The 21,866-nt window shown below is 36.6% G+C and overlaps 1 protein-coding gene across 1 annotated transcript; it reads right to left on the bottom strand.

Moving 5' to 3' along the window:
* Positions 1-3,411: 3,411 nt before the first annotated feature.
* On the bottom strand, positions 3,412-20,575 carry LOC117336724 (zinc finger CCCH domain-containing protein 4-like). The gene is given in 18 exon segments (XM_033897338.1): positions 3,412-5,346; positions 5,348-5,661; positions 7,006-7,127; positions 7,385-7,476; positions 7,807-8,046; positions 8,724-8,826; positions 8,912-9,533; positions 10,725-10,890; positions 11,110-11,191; positions 11,872-11,981; positions 12,742-12,853; positions 13,468-13,644; positions 14,032-14,128; positions 14,613-14,899; positions 15,449-15,639; positions 16,305-16,534; positions 16,994-17,366; positions 20,393-20,575. Coding segments are annotated over 17 exon segments (4,881 nt in total). The 5' UTR covers positions 17,323-17,366; positions 20,393-20,575; the 3' UTR covers positions 3,412-3,739.
* Between the last annotated feature and the right edge of the window lie 1,291 nt (positions 20,576-21,866).

Genomic DNA, 21,866 nt, shown 5'->3' with positions numbered 1-21,866 from the left:
TTGACAGGCCATCACCTATGTAAGCTTGGTTAATGATCCATGCAGTTGGGCATTGTCAGCTAACATAAAACATAATACAGTATGGTGGACAACTTTTATTTAAACAGCACTTTCAATCTTACATCTGTCAAAATACACAAACAGTCATTCAAAGTCACGCACATCTCACACCACATACATACTCTCACACACTATCCATCATTCAGAGCTGCTGTTCTCACACATCTCACAACACAAACACACTCTCTCTCAGTGCCTACTAGCACAACCTTGATATAAGACAATACGGTCCCAGTACCATAATGTCCATCCTCCCGTTATTCTTTGTACTTTTCCCGCTATCGTCTTTTGCTCCCTGATAGTGTCCTACAGAGTATATAGCACAGAAACTCTGGGAGAGATTCAAATTTATCTTAATTTCATCATTTAAAAATATCTCATCAATTTAATGTGCCGTCTACGACTGTTGGAAATGTAATGCATGGTAACGTGTTTGTCTGTGTAACTGTTTAATTTATAAATATTTCAAAACTAAAATCAGAACCAAACCAGCCTATAATATTCATCTGTTATATCAGTGTTTGCAAGTACATCTCAAATCTTTGACCTTCAATTTGGGTCATAATCATGCCTATTATGAAAGAAGGCTGTCAATCAAACATTGCTACATGTACTTTGATTATGTGAATTTGTAATACCAAATCTATTTAGGTAATTGATAAAAACTTATCCTAGCAAGTTTCAGCCGGAAAAAAAACCCTTCATAGATATACATTTTACCATACACCAAATAATCTAACTTTGGAACATGTTAGAAGTTGTTTTAAGACTATTCGTTTGTCATTCAGACAAAGAAATGTCCCTCTATATCCTTCTTTATCCTTTGGATCTGAAGGCTTTTGTTTTTGCTATGTATGAAAAATCAGCTTTTCAAAAGTAACGACGTATAGTTCTTTTAAATGATTACACTCAACATTCACTCATAAACATGAAGAATTAATATCAAAAGTTGATTTGTAACATCTAAAAATCTTAAACAAAATTCAAATAGATGAATAATTTTATATTTTTATGAAATGGACAAATTTGTAACAAACCAACTAGGATATCAACACTACAGGACGTGGTGACATAAAATGTTTGTATTTGATTAACGCTTAAGATTTGGAGGATATTAGTCTCCTTCCAATAACAATCAGAATTCTTAACAATTTCATAGTCATCCTCACTAAAGTTCTGAACCCCTTATGTACTGGGTATGCTGTGTTGTTTTTCACATTGATAGAAATACTAAAATTAAACAGTCAAAACTTTGAAAAATATCAGAACTTTTTCCCAAATGATAAATTCTGAAAGCACGCTGATTTGTTTTTTTCAAAAATTGATCTGGAATAATTTAATCAAGATTTTATCAATGGCAAAAATCGGTTTCCTTGTTATGTCAGACCTGATTAATGGTGATAGAAATGGCTTGCAGCAAATTACCGATGATTCTGTTTTTAAATTGTTATTGTAACTGTGTTGTCACAAGTTCCACGTCCATAGTTAATGTGTCAAATCACTTTTATGAATTACTATTGGATATATGTCTGTTGAATAATAACACAGTTAGGATGCACATATGTACACCACTGTATATATCGGTAGGGTACACATATGTAAATCACTGTATATATAGGTAGGGTACACATATGTACATCACTGTATATATCGGTAGGGTACACATATGTACATCACTGTATATATAGGTAGGGTACACATATGTACATCACTGTATATACAGGTAGGGTACACATATCTACATCACTGTATATATCGGTAGGGTACACATATGTACATCACTGTATACACAGGTAGGGTACACATGTACATCACTGTATATATAGGTAGGGTACACATATGTACATCACTGTATATATCGGTAGGGTACACATATGTACATCACTGTATACACAGGTAGGGTACACATGTACATCACTGTATACACAGGTAGGGTACACATATGTACATCACTGTATACACAGTTAGGGTACATATGTACATCACTGTATATATCGGTAGGGTACACATATCTTCATCACTGTATATATCGGTAGGGTACACATATGTACATCACTGTATATATCGGTAGGGTACACATATGTACATCACTGTATATATCGGTAAGGTACACATATGTACATCACTGTATATACAGGTAGGGTACATATGTACATCACTGTATATACAGGTAGGGTACACATATGTACATCACTGTATACACAGGTAGGGTACACATGTACATCACTGTATATATAGGTAGGGTACACATGTACATCACTGTATATATAGGTAGGGTACACATATGTACATCACTGTATATACAGGTAGGGTACACATATGTACATCACTGTATATATCGGTAGGGTACACATATGTACATCACTATATATCGGTAAGGTACACACATGTACATCACTGTATACACAGGTAGGGTACAGATATGTACATCACTGTATATATCGGTAAGGTACACATATGTACATCACTGTATATACAGGTAGGGTACATATGTACATCACTGTATATACAGGTAGGGTACACATATGTACATCACTGTATACACAGGTAGGGTACATATGTACATCACTGTATACACAGGTAGGGTACACATGTACATCACTGTATATATAGGTAGGGTACACATATGTACATCACTGTATACAGGTAGGGTACACATATGTACATCACTGTATATACAGGTAGGGTACACATATGTACATCACTGTATATACAGGTAGGGTACACATATGTACATCACTGTATACACAGGTAGGGTACATATGTACATCACTGTATACACAGGTAGGGTACACATGTACATCACTGTATATATAGGTAGGGTACACATATGTACATCACTGTATACAGGTAGGGTACACATATGTACATCACTGTATATACAGGTAGGGTACACATATGTACATCACTGTATATACAGGTAGGGTACACATATGTACATCACTGTATATACAGGTAGGGTACACATATGTACATCACTGTATACACAGGTAGGGTACACATATGTACATCACTGTATATACAGGTAGGGTACATATGTACATCACTGTATATACAGGACTGGTCAACATAGCTTTACATTCAATTATATGGAACCGTTTCTACAGGTTAAACAATATACATGACAACACAGATCCTGTTCTGTATGTGTACTATCTGGGATTCTCATATTTATAATCTTGTATCCTCCCAAGAACATTTATCATCACACATCTTACAAGGACAAGCCCAGACTCTGTATTCAACCAATCACCTTGCAATATCTCATTATTTTTGGCAAAGCACAGAGCGGGAGGGTTTAATACAGGATGTTGTTCACAAACTCATTAACAAATAAGACTTCACAACAGGTTTAAACAACAAATTAACTTGATATTTAATTTCCTACAACAATAATAAATCACCTTCCTACAGATGTCTGTCCTCCTATACCATTTGACACTGATGTGGTAATGTTATCGAGCTGCCAGCAACACTTCCCTAACAAATCATCCTACCCTACATCATTATCAAACCTAGACAATTTCAATGGTCATGATTCTCGACTGTATTGGAAATAAGCAATTTGATTTCATGATTGCACCTCAAGACGACACTGAGCCACTAGTCTGTCGAGGAGTTGGGTATACACTGTATGTTAAGTAAGTGAAGAACACATTTGATCAATATAGACCTCTGATCAGCAGAACGGTGAGGCTGTGGGATCCATTGTCTTAAAGAAATCCTTCATTTGAGGTTCTAATGCATTAGGGGTCACAAAAGGGGGAAGCTCTAGGGCAACAGGCATGCCAATATCCCCATCAGGGGGCGGAGGGGGCAGGGGGCTGGAATCTACATTAGGAGAAGAGCCATCAGGCTTGTTAGTTCGAGGGTCGAGTTTACCCTTCACCAATGGTCTACTCTCTGTTTTGTGTTTAGCACTGTCAGGTCGTTGGTAACTGTTGTAGGTCCCTTTATCCTCACTGTCCAGCCCTAGGGGCGAACTGTAGTCCATGCTACTTTTGCGCTGCCCTGTGTATCTCTTGTGACCCACAGATTCACTGGCAGGTTTACGTTTAAATCTCGGATCATTTCTATAATCTAGCTTTGGCTTAGGTGTGTCTAATTCTTCCGTTTTCTTGTTTTCTGAGTCACTACTAGATTGCACACTTGGCATATCGCCTGGTGGGGGACGCCGGGGGTCTAGTGCCAGAGGCTTCCTGGGGTCAGCCCCTATTGAGCCCTGTCTCTGTAATGAGCGGGGATCAATCTGTCTTTGAGGCTCCATATCTGTAGTTGAACGAGGATCATGTGGAAATCTCCTGGGGTCTGAATTTGCTCTTGGATCTTTCAGCCCTCCACGTGGATCTTGTGGACCCACTCGTGGATCTTGGGGACCCATACGTGGATCTTGTGGACCCATCCGTGGATCTTGAGGACCACTTCGTGGATCTTGTGGACCCATTCTGGGATCTTGTGGTCCCATTCTTGGATCTTGTGGACCCATTCTGGGATCTTGTGGTCCCATTCTGGGATCCTGTGGACCCATACGTGAATCTTGAGGCCCACTTCGTGGATCTTGTGGACCCATTCTGGGATCTTGTGGTCCCATTCTAGGATCTGGTGGACCCATACGTGAATCTTGAGGTCCACTTCGTGGATCTTGGGGACCCATTCGTGGATCTTGTGGACCCATACGTGAATCTTGAGGACCACTTCGTGGATCTTGTGGACCCATGCGTGGATCTTGTGGACCCATTCTGGGATCTTGTGGTCCCATTCTAGGATCTTGTGGACCCAGTCTGGGATCTTGTGGTCCCATTCTAGGATCTTGTGGACCCATACGTGAATCTTGAGGACCACTTCGTGGATCTTGGGGACCCTTTCGTGGATCTTGTGGACCCATTCGTGGATCTTGGGGACCCATTCGTGGATCTTGCGGACCCATTCTGGGATCTTGTGGACCCATTCGAGGATCTGGTTGACCTATTCTTGGGTCGACTGGTCTTTGTGGCAGGCCACCTGATGTGTTACCATCCCGACTCATTTGCCGCGACATCCTAGGATCGAGTGGTTTCTGAGTGCCACTATCTGGGCGTGGATTCATGCCTATATTTAGTGTGGGGAGTAGTGGGTTGGATGGAGGACGCTGTAGTTGTGGTGGAATATTTGAGTGTGTAGATGGACTGTCAGATCCCTGTAGACGAGGGTCGACTGGTCGAGCTCCTTCTACTGCTGCATCCGAACGAGTTTTAACTCGAGGATCAATACGCCGGTCGACAGGTTGTCCTGTGCGTGGGTCAAGTTTACCCTCAACTGTCTCTGTCCCTAGGGAGCCAATAGGCTTCACAGGGCTTGACCACTTTCGGAGCCTGCGACTCCAAATAATCAATGAACTTTTTCATACGTGGATCATTCTTGTACTGTACATTATGTACGTCCATTCCATGAGGTGGTCTGGTCTGTTGTGACTTGTCGACTGTGATTACTCGGAGTTTGTATGGAATGTCGCCTTCGGATGAATTAATGATGACCGGGTCTGGCATGGTCACAGGAGCCTTGTTAATGACCTGAGCAGCAGTATCTTTAGGGAAGATTGGAGGATTACTGTTGGCTGGTATACTGAAACACAAAAACATATTCATTGTGATTCCATCAAGTTCATATATACACGTAAAAAACTAATGCCTTTGCTCCAAGTTTGGTGAAAATGGACCTATTAACGAAGAATAAACAATACATCCGTCTGTAGATTTTAGCAACAGAAAGTTATTTCTTTAATGTGTCAGAACATTAAACTAACTAGATGTATTTCAAAATAATATGTATAGATTTACAACATTAGATTTAAAGACAACTTTCATGCAAAAACAAAAAAGACACATCAATCATTCCTGAAACAATTACAGCGGACCCGCGATAATCCTGACGGCGATAGTCCAGAAAACTCACAGTCCGGACGGAAATGCATGGGAATTTGAGAAAGATCCCTTCCCTACTTTCTGAGAAATAGCGATAACAATCTTCAATTGTCAAAATACAAGATGGCTTCCTGTCGGCCATGTTGTTTTCCGATTGGTCTCAAAATGCAATATGCATGTACCGATAGAGAAACCTTACCCTGACAGTATAGTCTAACACAGCCATCTAACCAGTGATCATTCAATAAATGGATAAATAAATTGAAAGCAATAATTTCACAAAATTCACACTGGAGTTATATCCCCTCATCAATACAATTGAATGCCATAATATTAGATTAAATTCCAAGACCTTGATCAAATTTTATTTCTCAACACATTTCTGGTCACCTGTTCCCTGATTTGTTGATACATTTTTCAATCTTAAGAACTTTATGTTTCATTAAAATGATTATAACATAACAAACATTATCCTATCAAATATAACATATTTCTCTGTAAGATGTTTCTGCTGAAAGGTAGCATAAATTATAGACTTATCCATACAATTATGGAAACATAGTAACAGTATTGGGGTCAAGGTCACTATAAGGAGTTTAACCTGTTAACCATATATGGGCGATACAAAATCTCTCAAGCAATTCAAATATGTGGCCTTTCCCTTATCCCTATCCCCATCACTGAGTGGGCGAGACATATTCATGGCTCAAAGTGGCGCCTATTTTAGTGGCCATGTCACCTTAAATTCACTATTGGCGACCAGTTATTGACCTATAAGGCATCTGCATGGTCACTAAAAAAAATTGTGTAAATTTGCAATTTGTTAAATTTTTTCAAAGGTTGCAGCCCGTGCTAAATGACATTCACAATTGAAAAAGTTACAGAGAGATATCATACTGATATAAGAATAAAAAGTTGTTTTATTTTTAATCAGACAACTAGGACAACTGGCACCTTGATTTAATGACTTTTTTCAGATTAGCTAAATAGGCCTCCTGGTAAAAATATCCACAATGACAGTGGCCTAGATAAAAAGCAGACTTACTCTGGAGTGCCGACAGAAGTATTGTTGGCCTTGCGAATACTGTTAATCATCTGCATGATGTCCAGTGCAGACGACTGCGAGAAATTGGTGGGCCCAGGTGTCTGAGGACTTTCTGGCGTCGGCTACAAATAACACACACTTATTGTATATATCAGTGTAACACGCGAACAAAGGCATAGATCTGAAGTGATGAAAGATATTCAAAACAAATTACTTGAAATTGAAGAACAAAATATTTGAAATATAACATTTACATAAAATATAGCTCCAAATTACAATATTGATAACGTTTTTCATAAATCAAAGGTCCATGAAATCTCCAGTCAGACATTTACATATTAGATAATAGCTTGCCAGTGTGTTAGGAGTTAAGTTGTACCTTTTGTGAGAGGTTTTTGAGAATGTCTGTGAGCTTGGGTTTGGCAGATGGTACATCCTCTTCATCACTAGAGTACCAGTTGTCATCGTCCACTGGAAGTGTAAATCACAAGAAGGAACTATTAGATTTCACTCTTTGTTTAAAAGCAATCATCACAAACTTTAACTATTAGATTTCACTCTTTGTTTAAAACTAAAAAGCAATCAAATTCCAACTAAAATTTAAGAGTGTAGTGAAGTTAATATTGTTTTGTGTAGGGTAAAGCTAATAGTATTTAGGTTAGTATCTATATATGGTAATATTTCAAATGCTACAGCACGTGGAAAATGTTTACTAAATATTTCACAATTTCTCAAAAAGTAAAGTAGGTTAAACAATAACTACGGTAATGTCATCGATCTTCATACGAATTAAACCCTTACATTTCTCATCTTGAACTTTTTCTACTTTCTCTTCATCTGTTTGCGTGTCCTTCAGCCCATCTCCCTGCTGGTTTTGTATGCGGAGAAAGAGCTCACGTTGTTTAGCGGGAAGGTGAGTGAGTGTGTCTATATTTAATCCAAGTGTAGATAATTTCTTTTCGTTGGACTCATCTTCAGCAGCTGCTTCCTCTGTTCCAGCCTTGTCTGCCTCGGGATCTGATTGTTCTGTTTTCTCGCAGTCTGCAACATTGACATGTATTTTATCATATACCAGTATCAAAAGGGTGTTTCTGCATTTTTAAGGAATGAGTATAGGAAAAGAATACTTGAGTATTAAGATTTCCTAATTTCATATATGTTTTTACCAGGTATGGTATAGGAAAAGAATACTTTGGTATTTTATGTATGTTTTTTACCAGGTATGTAAGTCATGGTCAATATTCCGCTTGTACCCTACCACTTAACAATATTTTCAACTCCACAGGGACAACATTTACTTAAATTAGCGTTGATGACATCATGTCTATACTGTATTATTACGATTCAAATACGATAATTATTTGCAAAAACAAACCATACCAGATTTTGAAGGTCTTAATAGTTCAGTCAGAAAAGCATCAGTGTAACCTCAATGGAACAGTTTGTATTCTTATTGAAGTAGAGATTACCAACTTTACCCTAATTACTCTGTATAGTATACAATTTACCAGCCTTATATTGTTCAGTGAAGTAGCCACTGACTACAACAACGAAACTCCTCAAAATGAACATGGGGTAATAAATCCAGCAAACAACAAATTTTACAGCATATTTAGAGAAAACCACTCAAGAGTTCACATTCAACTTGTTGATGAACTTTGAACTAATGAACAAAATACAAAACTGAAAGAAATATTTACAAGGTCATTTATTCTCACCATTTGTATTCCGACCAATATCCTCCGCTTTCTTGTCCACTCCATTGTCAGAGGGATCCTCTCCATCCTTGCTTTCCGATGGCTGGTTGGTAGAAACTGGGTTCTGTTCATGTGGGGGACTCATAATTGTGTCATTAGAAGAGCCGTACATTCCTTGAGGGGAGTTGAAGGGCCCCGTCTGGTTAGGCCCCTGGAATGGTGGAGGCATGTTTTGCATTGGCCCTGGTGGTGCTATGTTCTGGGGTCCCTGGAGGCCCCATATTCTGGGGTCCGGGTGGTCTCATGTTTTGTGGTCCAGACGGTCCCGTGTTTTGTCGGAGAACCTGAGGGGCAGCCTGTCGTAAAAGTGCACCAACCAATGCCACCGCTGGATTCATAGCTGCAGAAGAAACAGGTGGGTTCGGCATAGGTGGGCCCTGCATACGAGGTCCAGGCATAGGTGGGCCCTGCATTGGAGGCATTCCTGGGCCCTGCATGTGGGGACCAGACATTGGCGGTCCATGTGAGCGAGGTCCTGCCATAGGTGGGCCCGGTTGATGGGGCCTGGGCATCGGAGGACCCTGCTGGCGGGGCCCAGACATCGGAGGACCCTGCTGGTGGGGCCCAGACATCAGAGGACCCTGCTGGTGGGGCCCAGACATTGGTGGGCCTTGTTGGTGGGGCCCAGACATTGGTGGGCCTTGTTGGTGGGGCCCAGACATTGGTGGGCCTTGTTGGTTGGGCCCGGGCATTTGTGGGCCTTGCTGGCGTGGCATGGGTGGTCCCTGCATTGGGGGAGGCTGATTCATGTCTGTATAGAATCCACTGGGCCTAGAAGAACAATAGACAATTGTCAGATATAATGTCAGTACATGGGTAAGAGATATAACAATTCATCGATATATGAATCATATTGATTACCAATTTTATAGATACATTGTATTGTGACATTCAATGTATCCCAATACAGTGCAAGAGTTGTGAAATTGTGGTGCGACATCTAAGAGATTGACAAAATTACTCTTCTGCAAAACATACTTCCATAACAGAAAGCAGCTTGGAAAACAACAGATATTTCTGGCACCAAAAGTCTATGAATGCAATGTGGAAATAACTTTCATGGAATATATAGAGGATAATAAATGGTTTCCCTTTTGATATAACATATATTTCATGAGTACGACAGAATATCGAAATATTATGTCATCTCATGAAATAGCTATATTAAACAGGAAACCATTCAATTTTCTTTTTATTGCATTTTACATACATAAAAACAAAATCAAAAACATTGAAAAATTAGTAGTGTCAAAAAGTGCAGGAATCAGTAACATAATTCATAACGTCATTTCTTTGTGACGTTACTCCATGTCAGCTTTACGGCGCAATTTTGAAAGGACTGATCAACACAGTTTAAGCGTTTTCTGCTGTTATCGGATATTCTGTGCATGAATAGCTAACATCAAGTGAGTAATTTGTCAAAAACTAGTCTGACTATTTCAGCAAAATAACTAATTTATCTATCTTCGTTTCGATTGGAAAAGTCAGTGAGTTTCAATGAGGTGAATACAAAGGTTCGCTCTGATTGGTTAAAAGCGAATGATTTGTATTTTCACTGCAAAACTTGTATTTTCACTGCTCATCGCTGAAGTGAAAAGATGTTTTATTAGTTTGATAAATGTCTATATTTCACTGGCAAAAATGTAATAAAACTTGTTTACTTTACTTTGATATCATATATAAACATGTATTGAGGTAGAAATGTATTGTGATTCAATCATGACACCAATCAATGTATCGTAATACCAGTCCATGTATTATGATACAATCGTGATACCAGTCCATGTATTATGATACAATCGTGATACCAGTCCATGTATTATGATACAATCATGATACCAGTCCATGTATGACCATTTAATATTGAAATATCTATTACACTGTAATTTTCTTGAGCTAAAACAGGTATTGTATCTATCATATCCTCAGTTAACATATTTGAAGAAAAGGTATGTTAGCTACCTGGAAGGAGGCCCACACATTTGAGGAGGATGTGCGTTCGGTGGGCCATCGTTAAGTGGTGGTTTCTTTGGACTTTGGCCTGGTGGGTATACTTTGATGTCAAATATTGATGGAATCTTCTTAACTCGTTCAGACTGCTGCTCTGCCATGTGGCGTGGTGGTGATCCTGAAACAATGATTTTTGGTAATTTTGTCATTTGCAAGGTTAATTTTAAACATCAATATTTCAGCTGAAAAACAGTAAAATATTCAGTGGACAATAGTTATGTTAAAGTTTTGTTACATCAACCATATCCTCAAACAGACAATTCTTGTTTATTTTAAACAAAGAATCTGAACCTCTGAATGAATTCTGTACTGGGAGAGTATGTAGTATTCCCCATACCTAGGAGACTTGGTCGAGGGGGACCCATTCTCTGGCCATCCCCGTAGGTTTCTTCATCCCTGTTTGAAAAGTCCTGGTAAAACTACAAAGAGGAAAACAACCATTACAATCTATACATCATTTGACGTTCTTATAATACTCTTTATTTTCTGAGAATAAGACAAGAGTTTAGCCGAGGCTAATCCTCCACACGACCTACTGTGAGTTAAATATATGTTAAGTTAAAAATTACATACATATACAAACTGCAGTTAAGTTATATCACAGTAATCTTAATTAAGATTATCACAGAATAAATATATGTATTGTGCCAGTTATATGGCCTGCTAATATATGTACATGTTCATATAGCAAAGAAATAAAAACTGACAGTTATATGTGCTAATATAGCATAATCTAAAAACAGTATAACTTCAATTTCATTACCACTGCTACATACATAGATATAAAGCCATATATGCTACAAAGCTATTTGGTCATAAATCATTGATGATTAGAATATTGCAACTAATTAAACATGCTGAAGAGTAGGAGTCAACAAGCTTACTTTAAGTTGTTTTGAGTTAAAACAAAAATAAATAAAATATTGCATTAAATTTTCTCTAGGTTTTCTTATATAATATTTAAATGATTTTTCAACTTTATACCAGGAATGGGCTGTTAACATAGATGGAAAGAATATGATGGACCGAAAATGATAAAGATCTCTATTGAGAATTAAGGAAAGATAACTCCATCTACAGTATAAGAAGTTAGACTCACCTTATCGACAAGAGGTGCTGTTTCGTCTGTAAGTGGGTCGTGCGAGAACTTACAGTTGTCACCGCTGTAACAGTTTGCTCCAGTGTGGAAAAACTTACAGGGGAATTCACGTGATCAGAGTTAAGGAAATCTGCTTACATGCAATGTGGTACTTAAATAACCTATAACCAATTTTCTATATTAATCTGAATATTATATGATTTTTTAAAATTTAATGAACATCAAAAATCTCAAAAATTTATACTAAGTCTCCACTAACAATAGAAGATCCAAGACAACTGCAAAAATGGTCACATCATGGCCGCCAACAGGAACAAATTACGCAATCTTGACCGACACCATATATGACCACATGAACATATTACAGACAAATGATCAAATAATACTTACAAACCTTGACCTTTAATTCAATGACCTTGACCTTTGAACCACAACTCTTCATTTCATTCCATTGAACCTTTGATTCATGAAATCAACAAAAATGTAGCCAATACAAGATGAGTTTAACCTTGACCTTTGAACTGGTGACCTAGGCTTTGACCTACAGCAAGAAAGCCTTCCTTGTGATTTTAACACTGTTTCAGGACGTCATACCAAAATATGTACAATTCTGTCCTACGGTGGACTCAGTCCTAAAGGGACAACCTGTAATCACAACTATCTGAGAAATAGTGATATAAAGTTTTATACAAATTGACGGACTATAAACAAAAGTTGATCAGATCACAAGTTTAAGGTTGCATTTTTCTAGTAATGTTATTTGAAGGTAAAAACTTCTCAAAGTGTTGAAACTCGGGGAAATGACGTACGAACAGAAGTAATAACATCAATGCCAAATGTTTCCAGGTATGACTGTTAAATAAAGGATATCATGCATGAATATACAGTTGTCTCCCTTGGAACACTGAGAATTCAGGTAAAACTTGCACAGATCCATCTTTTTTGGTGGTCGATAGTCATGGTTGAATGGACAATCATTCCCCTGCGAAGAAAAAAAGCAATTTCTTGGAACATGTTCTTTCGATAATACAAAATGTTCTTATTTCAAATACGAAACAAGTTGTATCAGATTACACTGGCATGGTGCCTTTTCTAACACAGCAGCTGGGCCAGGCACGTAGTTCCCATTCACATTTAATGAAGGCATTGAAACATGCTGCTTCACTGAGAGGCATGAGCTTCATCCTCTGCATCATCCAACCATCAAAGTTACTTCCTTGACCAGAACAGCAAGCAACGATGTAACAATATAAATCCAGACCGAGTTCTGCTGTTTTCGTTTCTGCCTCTCAGCATTATTTGCCATTGAATTTTGCCCCCACCCTCTCTCCCAATTTGTAAACAAAAAGCTAAAACATTTGGAATAACATGGAATAAGTAGTTTAGAGATTTACCTCAATATCTCTATTGGGCTGCCCATCTACCATAAAGGTTGTGATGCCCATGGTCATTAATGATCGACACCAAATACCACTCATTCTGGACAAGTTACTGTTGTGGATATTTTTACACAAAGTTAAAGAATGCATTACCTTAGAGCATTTCCTTAAAGAATTTATTATCTTAGAATTTTTCCTTTCTTAAAGAGTTTATTACCTTTGAACATTTCCCTTCCTTGAAGAATTTACAGATAGGACGTTCATTCATAGGCGTGAGTAGTAGAGGTTTTTTCTTCGGTGGTTGGTCTCCCTGCTGTTGGCGGTCCATCTTCCTTTTCATTTGTTTCATTTGCTTCACTTTCTTATTGGACATGTTCTGATGCTTGTAGATGTTCTGTGTGTAATAATGGTATGGTGTTTTACAGAAATTACTAGAAGTGTAAAGTACTATTATTAGGGTGGGCCAGTAGATGTTTTGTCATGTTGGGTGAAACAAAAATTTCAGATAGATATAAGTTGGTTTTGTCTTGCTAGATAACCATCAATGTATAGGCGTGACTTCACCTACATCGTAAAATATTGATTCATTTTTTTTTTATTAAAGTAAAACAGTTTTAAAAGAAAATGCTGTTTTTGTGTTTCAAAGATGACTTTTTTAAAGTCGAAAATTGTCAATTTTTCACATAGTTTCTGACTTGCATTTAACTTGCTGTCAGTCATGATAAAATACATGAACTATCTGTGGAATAATCTATGGTCGAAATCAAGAAATATGAGTTACCTCCCCTTCGTCAATGACAACATTGGCATCAACATAATCTCCCTCCACCATACTCATCATGGTTCGCCGGGGCTTAACGTGGTTTCCTGACTCATATCTACAAAAACGGTAAGTTTATACAGTCAGTGGGTACACTACATATGTTCAAATATTCAAAACAAAAAAAGTACTTACAGAAGTCATTTTGATGCGTCTCCATGCCGATCTTTATTTTTGTTTACATTTTGAGTTTGAATTGTGTTTTCTTTATTATGCTGGCATTCTTTGTTGTTTTTGACAAACTAATACACTGCATCTTAAAGCTTAAAAGCTTAGGTATTTGTTTCTTGATGAATACTAAGTTTGGACATCTTGAAGTGTTAATATTACATTACATTTTCGGAGAGGAAGTCTTTAATCATTTAGTAAAAATATGCTGCATGTTTAATGCTACCCGAGGGCCATTTTATAGAGACTTAACTATTTTATTATATAGTGGTTAAAAAATGAGCTAATATATAGAGCTTTAACTGTTCAGTGATGAACAAGGGGAAAGATGAAGAATTTTCTTTATATCCTGAAGATTTAAAGAGATTACATACATTTCTCCTTCGGAGTCCTCATCATAGGAGGGGCTGTCATAGGGACCAGGAGGACTATCGTAGGGGCTGTCGTAGTGCCCTGGGGGGCTGTTGTATGGTCTCTCATACTGTCCCTGATCTTCAAAATTATCTTCATAGGGTGCGGGTGGGCTGCGTTCGTAGCTGCCTCGAGAGCCTCGAGAGTTTGGCGGATTGTTGGAGTGTTTGTCTATGCCAGTGCCCCAGGCTTGGTCGTAATCTTCTTCCACTTTGTCAAAGTCATGGTACTCTCTTCGCTTCTTCTTTTTCTGCAAACACCAAGAATTATGCTTTAGAATACACAGTTAAGGTGTTTACAAAACTGTACTGTGCTTCAGAAAACACAGACAATAGGCTACAAAACTTGTTACTTGTCGTCCAATTGTCCAATCGTTTATAATTATCAATAAAACATGCAATACCTGGCTTTACAAATTTGTAATGAAGAAAAAACAAATAAATAAACATAATCTGCTAACCAACAACATTTTGAATTTAATATGGAGAATATTGCTCCCTCAACACCCTCAATAAAAAGTACTCGGAGCCTTTTAAAGAGATATTCTGCACAAGTTGCAAAAAATCTGACTGTTCTGTGCATTTAATAATAACTTTGATGAATTAAAACTATTGTTAGCATATATAGTATTGGGTAAAAACATAAGTGTGTACGGCTGTTTACTTTTAATTTCTGATCAAAATTTTATTGCTTCATTGGTCTTATTTCCTGTCAATTTTTTAAAAGTATACGATGAGATCATAATTTGTACTGAACATCCAATGAGCTAAATCACGAAAAAGTTTTTAATTTTACTCACCTTTTCTTCTTTTTGTTGCTTTCTTCGTTTGTCTTTGTCACGCTTTTCTTTTCGGCGTCTTTTACTATCGTGATCATCCCTTTGAGGTCGTGACCTTTCTATATCTTCAATATTACCTTCTTCTACACCTTCGCCTTCCACAGCATTCTCCGGGTAAGCTACCTCCTCTTGGTTATCATCTTCAGTTTGGCCTGTTCAAACAGTAACAGTGATTTCTATATATAGCACAGACTAAATGATGTCCTGTGATAACACGATAATTAAACACTGACCTGGTTCTATATATAACACAGACTAAATGATGTCCTGTGACAACACGATAATCCAACACTGACCTGGTTCTATATATAACACATACTAAATGTTGTCCTGTGACAACACGATAATCAAACACTGACCTGGTTCTATATATAACACAGACTAAATGTTGTCCTGTGACAACACGATAATCAAACACTGACCTGGTTCTATATATAACACAGACTAAATGTTGTCCTGTGACAACACGATAATCAAACACTGACCTGGTTCTATATATAACACAGACTAAATGTTGTCCTGTGACAACACGATAATCCAACACTGACCTGGTTCTATATATAACACAGACTAAATGTTGTCCTGTGACAACACGATAATTAAACACTGACCTGGTTCTATATATAAAACACTGACCTGGTTCTATATATAACACAGACTAAATGTTGTCCTGTGATAACACGATAATCAAACACTGACCTGGTTCTATAACACAGACTAAATGATGTCCTGTGACAATACGATAATCAAACACTGACCTGGTTCTATAACACAGACTAAATGATGTCCTGTGACAATACGATAATCAAACACTGACCTGGTGGATGTTTCTTTGGTGAAGACTTTTCGCTACTCTCCTTCCTATCAAGTTTTGGGGGAGAGGGTTTGGTTGGGGTGATGTTTTCTTGGTAATCATTGTTATCATCATCATCTAACTCTCCGTCCTCTAACTCGCCATCTTCTAACTCGGCCTCTAGCTCCTGACTGCTGCGTGAATTGTTGTTACGACGCGAGTGACGGGACCTCTCTCGATCCTTCCTACGTGATCTGAGAGTGTATAAAACTACTGTTATTAATTGACCCAATGAATCTTTTTTTTTTTAATTTCAAGGTGAAAATATCAGAGTAAATCCTTGTCATGGGTGATGTGTTGATAAAGTATATGTGGACAATATTTTCCCGTGATATCAGGGAATAGTTTTGTATATTGATTTTCCCCTCCTTTTTACATATATGTAAAATTTATGTGTAAATTTACATACATTGTATTTCAACATTATTTCAATTATAAACCTTTCTTTGTTGTTTTAAAACATGCAAATATTTTGATACAATCCTCATGAAAATCTATATTCAATACCAGTGAATACTTGAATGAGAGTCTTCCTAATTAAGATTTGAAAAGAGTAAAAAATTTCAAATTTAGGGAATAAACTTTAAGGTCCCCAAGGGAGGTAACCCATCAATATAATGAGAATGGTCTTAGATTTATCCCTGCTACTGTACCTGTGGTGTCGTCTGCGATGATTTCCACGATCCCTATCCTGATCAACTGAACGATGTCGAGAATGGTGTCTGTGGTCACTATCTCCATCAGAATTATCTCCCCCTGACCGCCTCCGTTTTAATACTTTATTATTGTAATCAGAATTCACATCTCCATCTTGTTCCTCTACGTTACACTTTTCATCAGGGTCACTAAAACTCTTTTTGCGTCTCCTTTCAGATCTGTAATCTTCCTCAAAATAATTGTCTTCTTCTCCTGCAGAATTCAATGGCTGTGTATCATTTTCTCCATACTGATCATTTTCAGTAACTTCTTCAGCCAATTCCATTGTCAGTTTATTTTATCACAGTCATCACAAAAGTCTTTACTCCCCTGAAATATATACATGCATATAGAATTAATAACTCTAATCTTTAAAAAAATAAATGAGCAGTTCAATGCATTTTGAAAATAATTTAATTACTAACCAATATAATCATTTCAAAATAAAGCATGATTAATAGAATATTTAAAGTTGAGTTTCCAGAACATGTCTAAAATTGTTTGCATTGATTGTTAAAGGCCAATACACAAATCTTCCCTATTACATTGGGATAATAACCGTTAGAAATCTATCAGACCCATAACAGACAGAAAAACAAAGTATACCAAACCAATCCTATACAAGTCTTACACAATAGATTTAAACCCAAGAGATGAAAATATCAAAATGCATTGTTAACAAGGTGTGTTCATTTGCTATTTCTTCCTGAATTATAAAGGTCTACAAGATTATACTCATTGTTCTAACTTATTCTTAGTTAATTTTTTTTTACACAAAAATATTTTCAAGGGAGACAATCCTTATACATAGCATAAGTTTACTTTTATATTATTTTGCTTTCTCAGAAACAATATACTGGATTATACTAAGGAGGGTTTAGTTAAGGTTATATCACAGCATAGGTCAAAGGTCACACAAATAAATGTGTGTGCAGTTTCCAGGTCGAGATAATTTGGTACTTAAAATAATTAATGCCCCCCCCCCCCTTTTTTACAGGGCTTTTTCTAAGGGCTTTTAGGGGCCTTTATGGCCCCCATTCCTAATTGAAATTATTCATATTTTAACCGAATTCCCAAAATTTGTAGTTTAATCCTGAAAAGTTCCTTCACAATTCACCAATTTTCATCCGAAAATGAGGCAAAAAGATCCCTTCCCTAACCATTGAAAAAAAGGCGTGTTTTTTTATCAAAATACTTTGACATCTTTGATTGGTTAACATGAATTACCCCAAAAACGATATGAATGTCCATATAAAAAATTACAGCACATTCTCACAATTTATTTCATTATTGTTCTGATTTTTTTTAACTTTCTTTTTTTCCAGAATCCGATATTAAATCTTTATGAAGTGTTTTGAAAAATTTTCCTTTATATTTGATTGAAGCTAAAATTTGAAAAAAAAAATCATGATTTAAAGAAAATGGTAAAAGGCTGTATTATATATACCGTATATAAATTATCAGACACTACCACTTTTTGGAAACAGCAGGACATTTGAGTGGACCTTTCTTTGTCATTTTCGTTTTGATTTGTGATCTTATATGATGTGTAAGAGTGTTTTTTGGTGTCCATTTTTGTTAAATCCCCATATTATGGAGATAAGGGGGGGGGGGGGGGGGGGGGGGGGGGGGGGGGGGGGGTTAGTATTTGGGCAGGGCAAAAATACTCTTTGTAATTAAAGTCATTCTGTCATATCAGAAAATTCTCTACATATATTTATATTCCAATTTCAATAAGAAAAAATTACATTTTCTCTAGTAACAAAATTATCTTCATGTTTTATGGTAAATTTGTCATTACAAATATTTTTCCCAATGCACAAAAAAAATTTGTCCCACAGAATTACATGTAGAAATAAACATATGTAATTATTTTTGTATTCATTGTGGAATGCAGAAAAGAGGGAATGACTTTGTTGCATGCTTCAATACTCAACATTTTGATTTTGTAAATATAGATAGGCCCAACAAAATACTTTATAGTGTCATCTGATTACAATAATTAGCAGAAGTTGGTCAGTGACATTTGTATATATATATTTATAATTAATGGAAATGTGGTCTATATGGTGTACTCGGTTGTCAATAAATAAATGTTTCATGGATACAAAGTTAGAGTTTTGTCAGTTTCTTATAATCAGACACTTTTTTTTACATTTTGATCCGTTTGTGGGATATATATATATATATATGGTCCTTAAAGGGGTTCTCTTTTCTTAGTTCACATATTGTACACACGTGGTGACGTGTTATATTACACATTGCGAATCCATGGACAACGGCTAGAATTAATGTAGACCTAGTCCGTTTAGCTTCCTTCCTCCTTCGGTTATCACCGGTCCTCAGGCGAACACGTATTAGCCAGGTGATCGGCCACGTGTTCAAGATCACATGTTTGTGTTAGTACAAATCACGCATCCTTCCGCAAGAAAAATAGTTCTTCGTACTTCCACAGTTTACGATGCTATTACTTTGCCCGGTGAAACTTTTGATACAACTGTTTACAAATATGATATAATCCATTAGTCACATATAAAAATATATTATGTTCGCCCTCAAGCCGGGTTGTACTTCATTGAGGTCAAATCATTTCGAAAGATCTATTTATAAATAACATTGTAGTTGGCCAAGGTACGCGATGTCCACATCCGGGTTCCCTCTCGAGCCACCAGACATGGCAGCTGATGTTATTCTCGATGGTGTAATATAGAGAGAAAGAAATCTCGTATCATCGACGTCGTTACACTATCCCAAAGTCCAATATCAATACTACTTCGTGAAAGATACCCAAGAAAATAATAATTTGAAGAAAATTCGAAATAAAATCAGTGTTGTGACAAAAGAATTTATCTGAAAGGTCTCTGTCATAAACTTGCTAAAATACTCTAACATTGTGCTTTTGTATTTTTCCGTTTCCGCATAGCTTACCTTTGAGTGATTTATTTTAATCCTCGCCACAAAATAACAATCGTTTAATCTGATTTGAATTTTTTAAGTATTCGTAACGCTGAACAGGCCAAAATATTGGTATTTGGAGACTTCGACATCTAGACATTCGTAAGAGAAACCATCATGGCTAAACTCATTTGCATAATTTATGCATATTTTGTTACACTACCTTGGCCTGCAACTAATGCAGTCATTTCCTTGTGCAATTTTAAATTCAGCTGCACAAAGTATGTACTTAGACGGTGCTACATTATTCGTTGCGGTTGTGACGGCAAAAACATTCCTTCTATCCTCGATCCATGGATTCGCATTGTGTTGCTTGTGAAAACCACCCTACATTTTTGCAAGGGGTTGGGCCACAAGAGGAGATACTTGGAAGGTTTAGTTGTAGTTTTTGGGAAAGATACCGTAAAAGAGCATGTCACTGAAGCCTTTTCAACTTGAGCTTTGATCTGATCGGTTTGTGTGAAATATACAGGTCCAACTATCGTCCATTTTTTGCAAGAATTCCCCAAGTACATTGCTCACTAGCCATTCCTACTGCGAACAAAATGGCGACGTAATTTACATTCGGTCACGTGATCGCCGATGGCTCACGAGTTGTCTAGAATATTTTTCCAATGATCTCAGTTGGTTGGGTCAAAGTTCAAAAGGGCAATTCAGTCCAGGCTTTCAGATACAAGGAGAGATACCATATTTCAGCCCAATTTTAGTTGTGATTTAGCTGTTTCATTATATAGGCCTATTTTAGCAAGGTCTCCGGAAAATCATTATAATGCCCTATATCACAATTTTAATTCGGATTTATGTGGACAATTTATATAAATAAATCCAGTTCACAGATCTTCGACGTTATGATACAAATAATAGCTAATTTCATTGTATTATACTGGGACTAAACCCTTGTTTATTTATTTATATATATTTCATGATTAAAGAGTTTTGTAAAAATAATGTTTTCTGGATATAAGATATTTAATTGAAATAGATAATCAAGAAAATACAGAAATTTATACAAAATTAATCAAATAAGTACATATGCTGCTGCCAGCAGGGACGTTTATCATATATATTTAGAATTAGTCTATGTCCCTGCATGAATGAGCTAGTTATCCACCTTTAAACGTTATCTTTATAAACCATGCAGAGACTTGTATAATTACATAACATTATACACACAAATATATAGGACCCAATAAGGTCTTAGTTCTCTGTATTGTATACTTATGATCATATTCAGTGACGAACTATACTGTACATGAACTTCTTTGTATTATTTTAGAACATCGCCGGCCTTCTCCGCCTTTTCTTGTCGAATCTTCCAACTGTTGCTTGTTTGGTTATAAAATGTATTGGTTATATAACAAATTATACATACGTGTACTTATACATGTACTATACGGAATCAAATCTAACCCTTGAACTTTATTACCAATTGTACTAGTTGTTGAACATCAGCATTCTACGATTTGTATTTATAACCATGATCACTTATGGAACGCCAAATTAACATATATTCAATTAATTGAATCTATCTTGAAGATAGGTTCAATTATTTGAAGATAGTCAGTTCAATTGAAGATAGGTCCAATTATTTGTACACGTACCTATCTTTAATTATTCAAAGATAGGTACAATTGAATTGAACCTATCTTTAATTGAATTATACCAATCTATAATTGAATTGAACCTGTCTTTAATTGAATTATACCAATCTATAATTGAATTGAACCTGTCTTTAATTGAATTGAACCTATCTCTAATTGAATTGAACCTAACTTCACTTGAATTGAACCTATCTTCAATTATTTGAAGATAGGTTAAATATTAATTGAATATATGGTTTTTTTTTAATATTGGGCGTTCCATAATCACTCTTTA

Source organism: Pecten maximus, chromosome 10 (genome assembly GCF_902652985.1).
Source record: "Pecten maximus chromosome 10, xPecMax1.1, whole genome shotgun sequence".
Taxonomy (NCBI): domain Eukaryota; kingdom Metazoa; phylum Mollusca; class Bivalvia; order Pectinida; family Pectinidae; genus Pecten; species Pecten maximus.
Note: the sequence above shows the minus strand (reverse complement) of the source record. Positions and strands in the feature narration are given on the sequence as shown.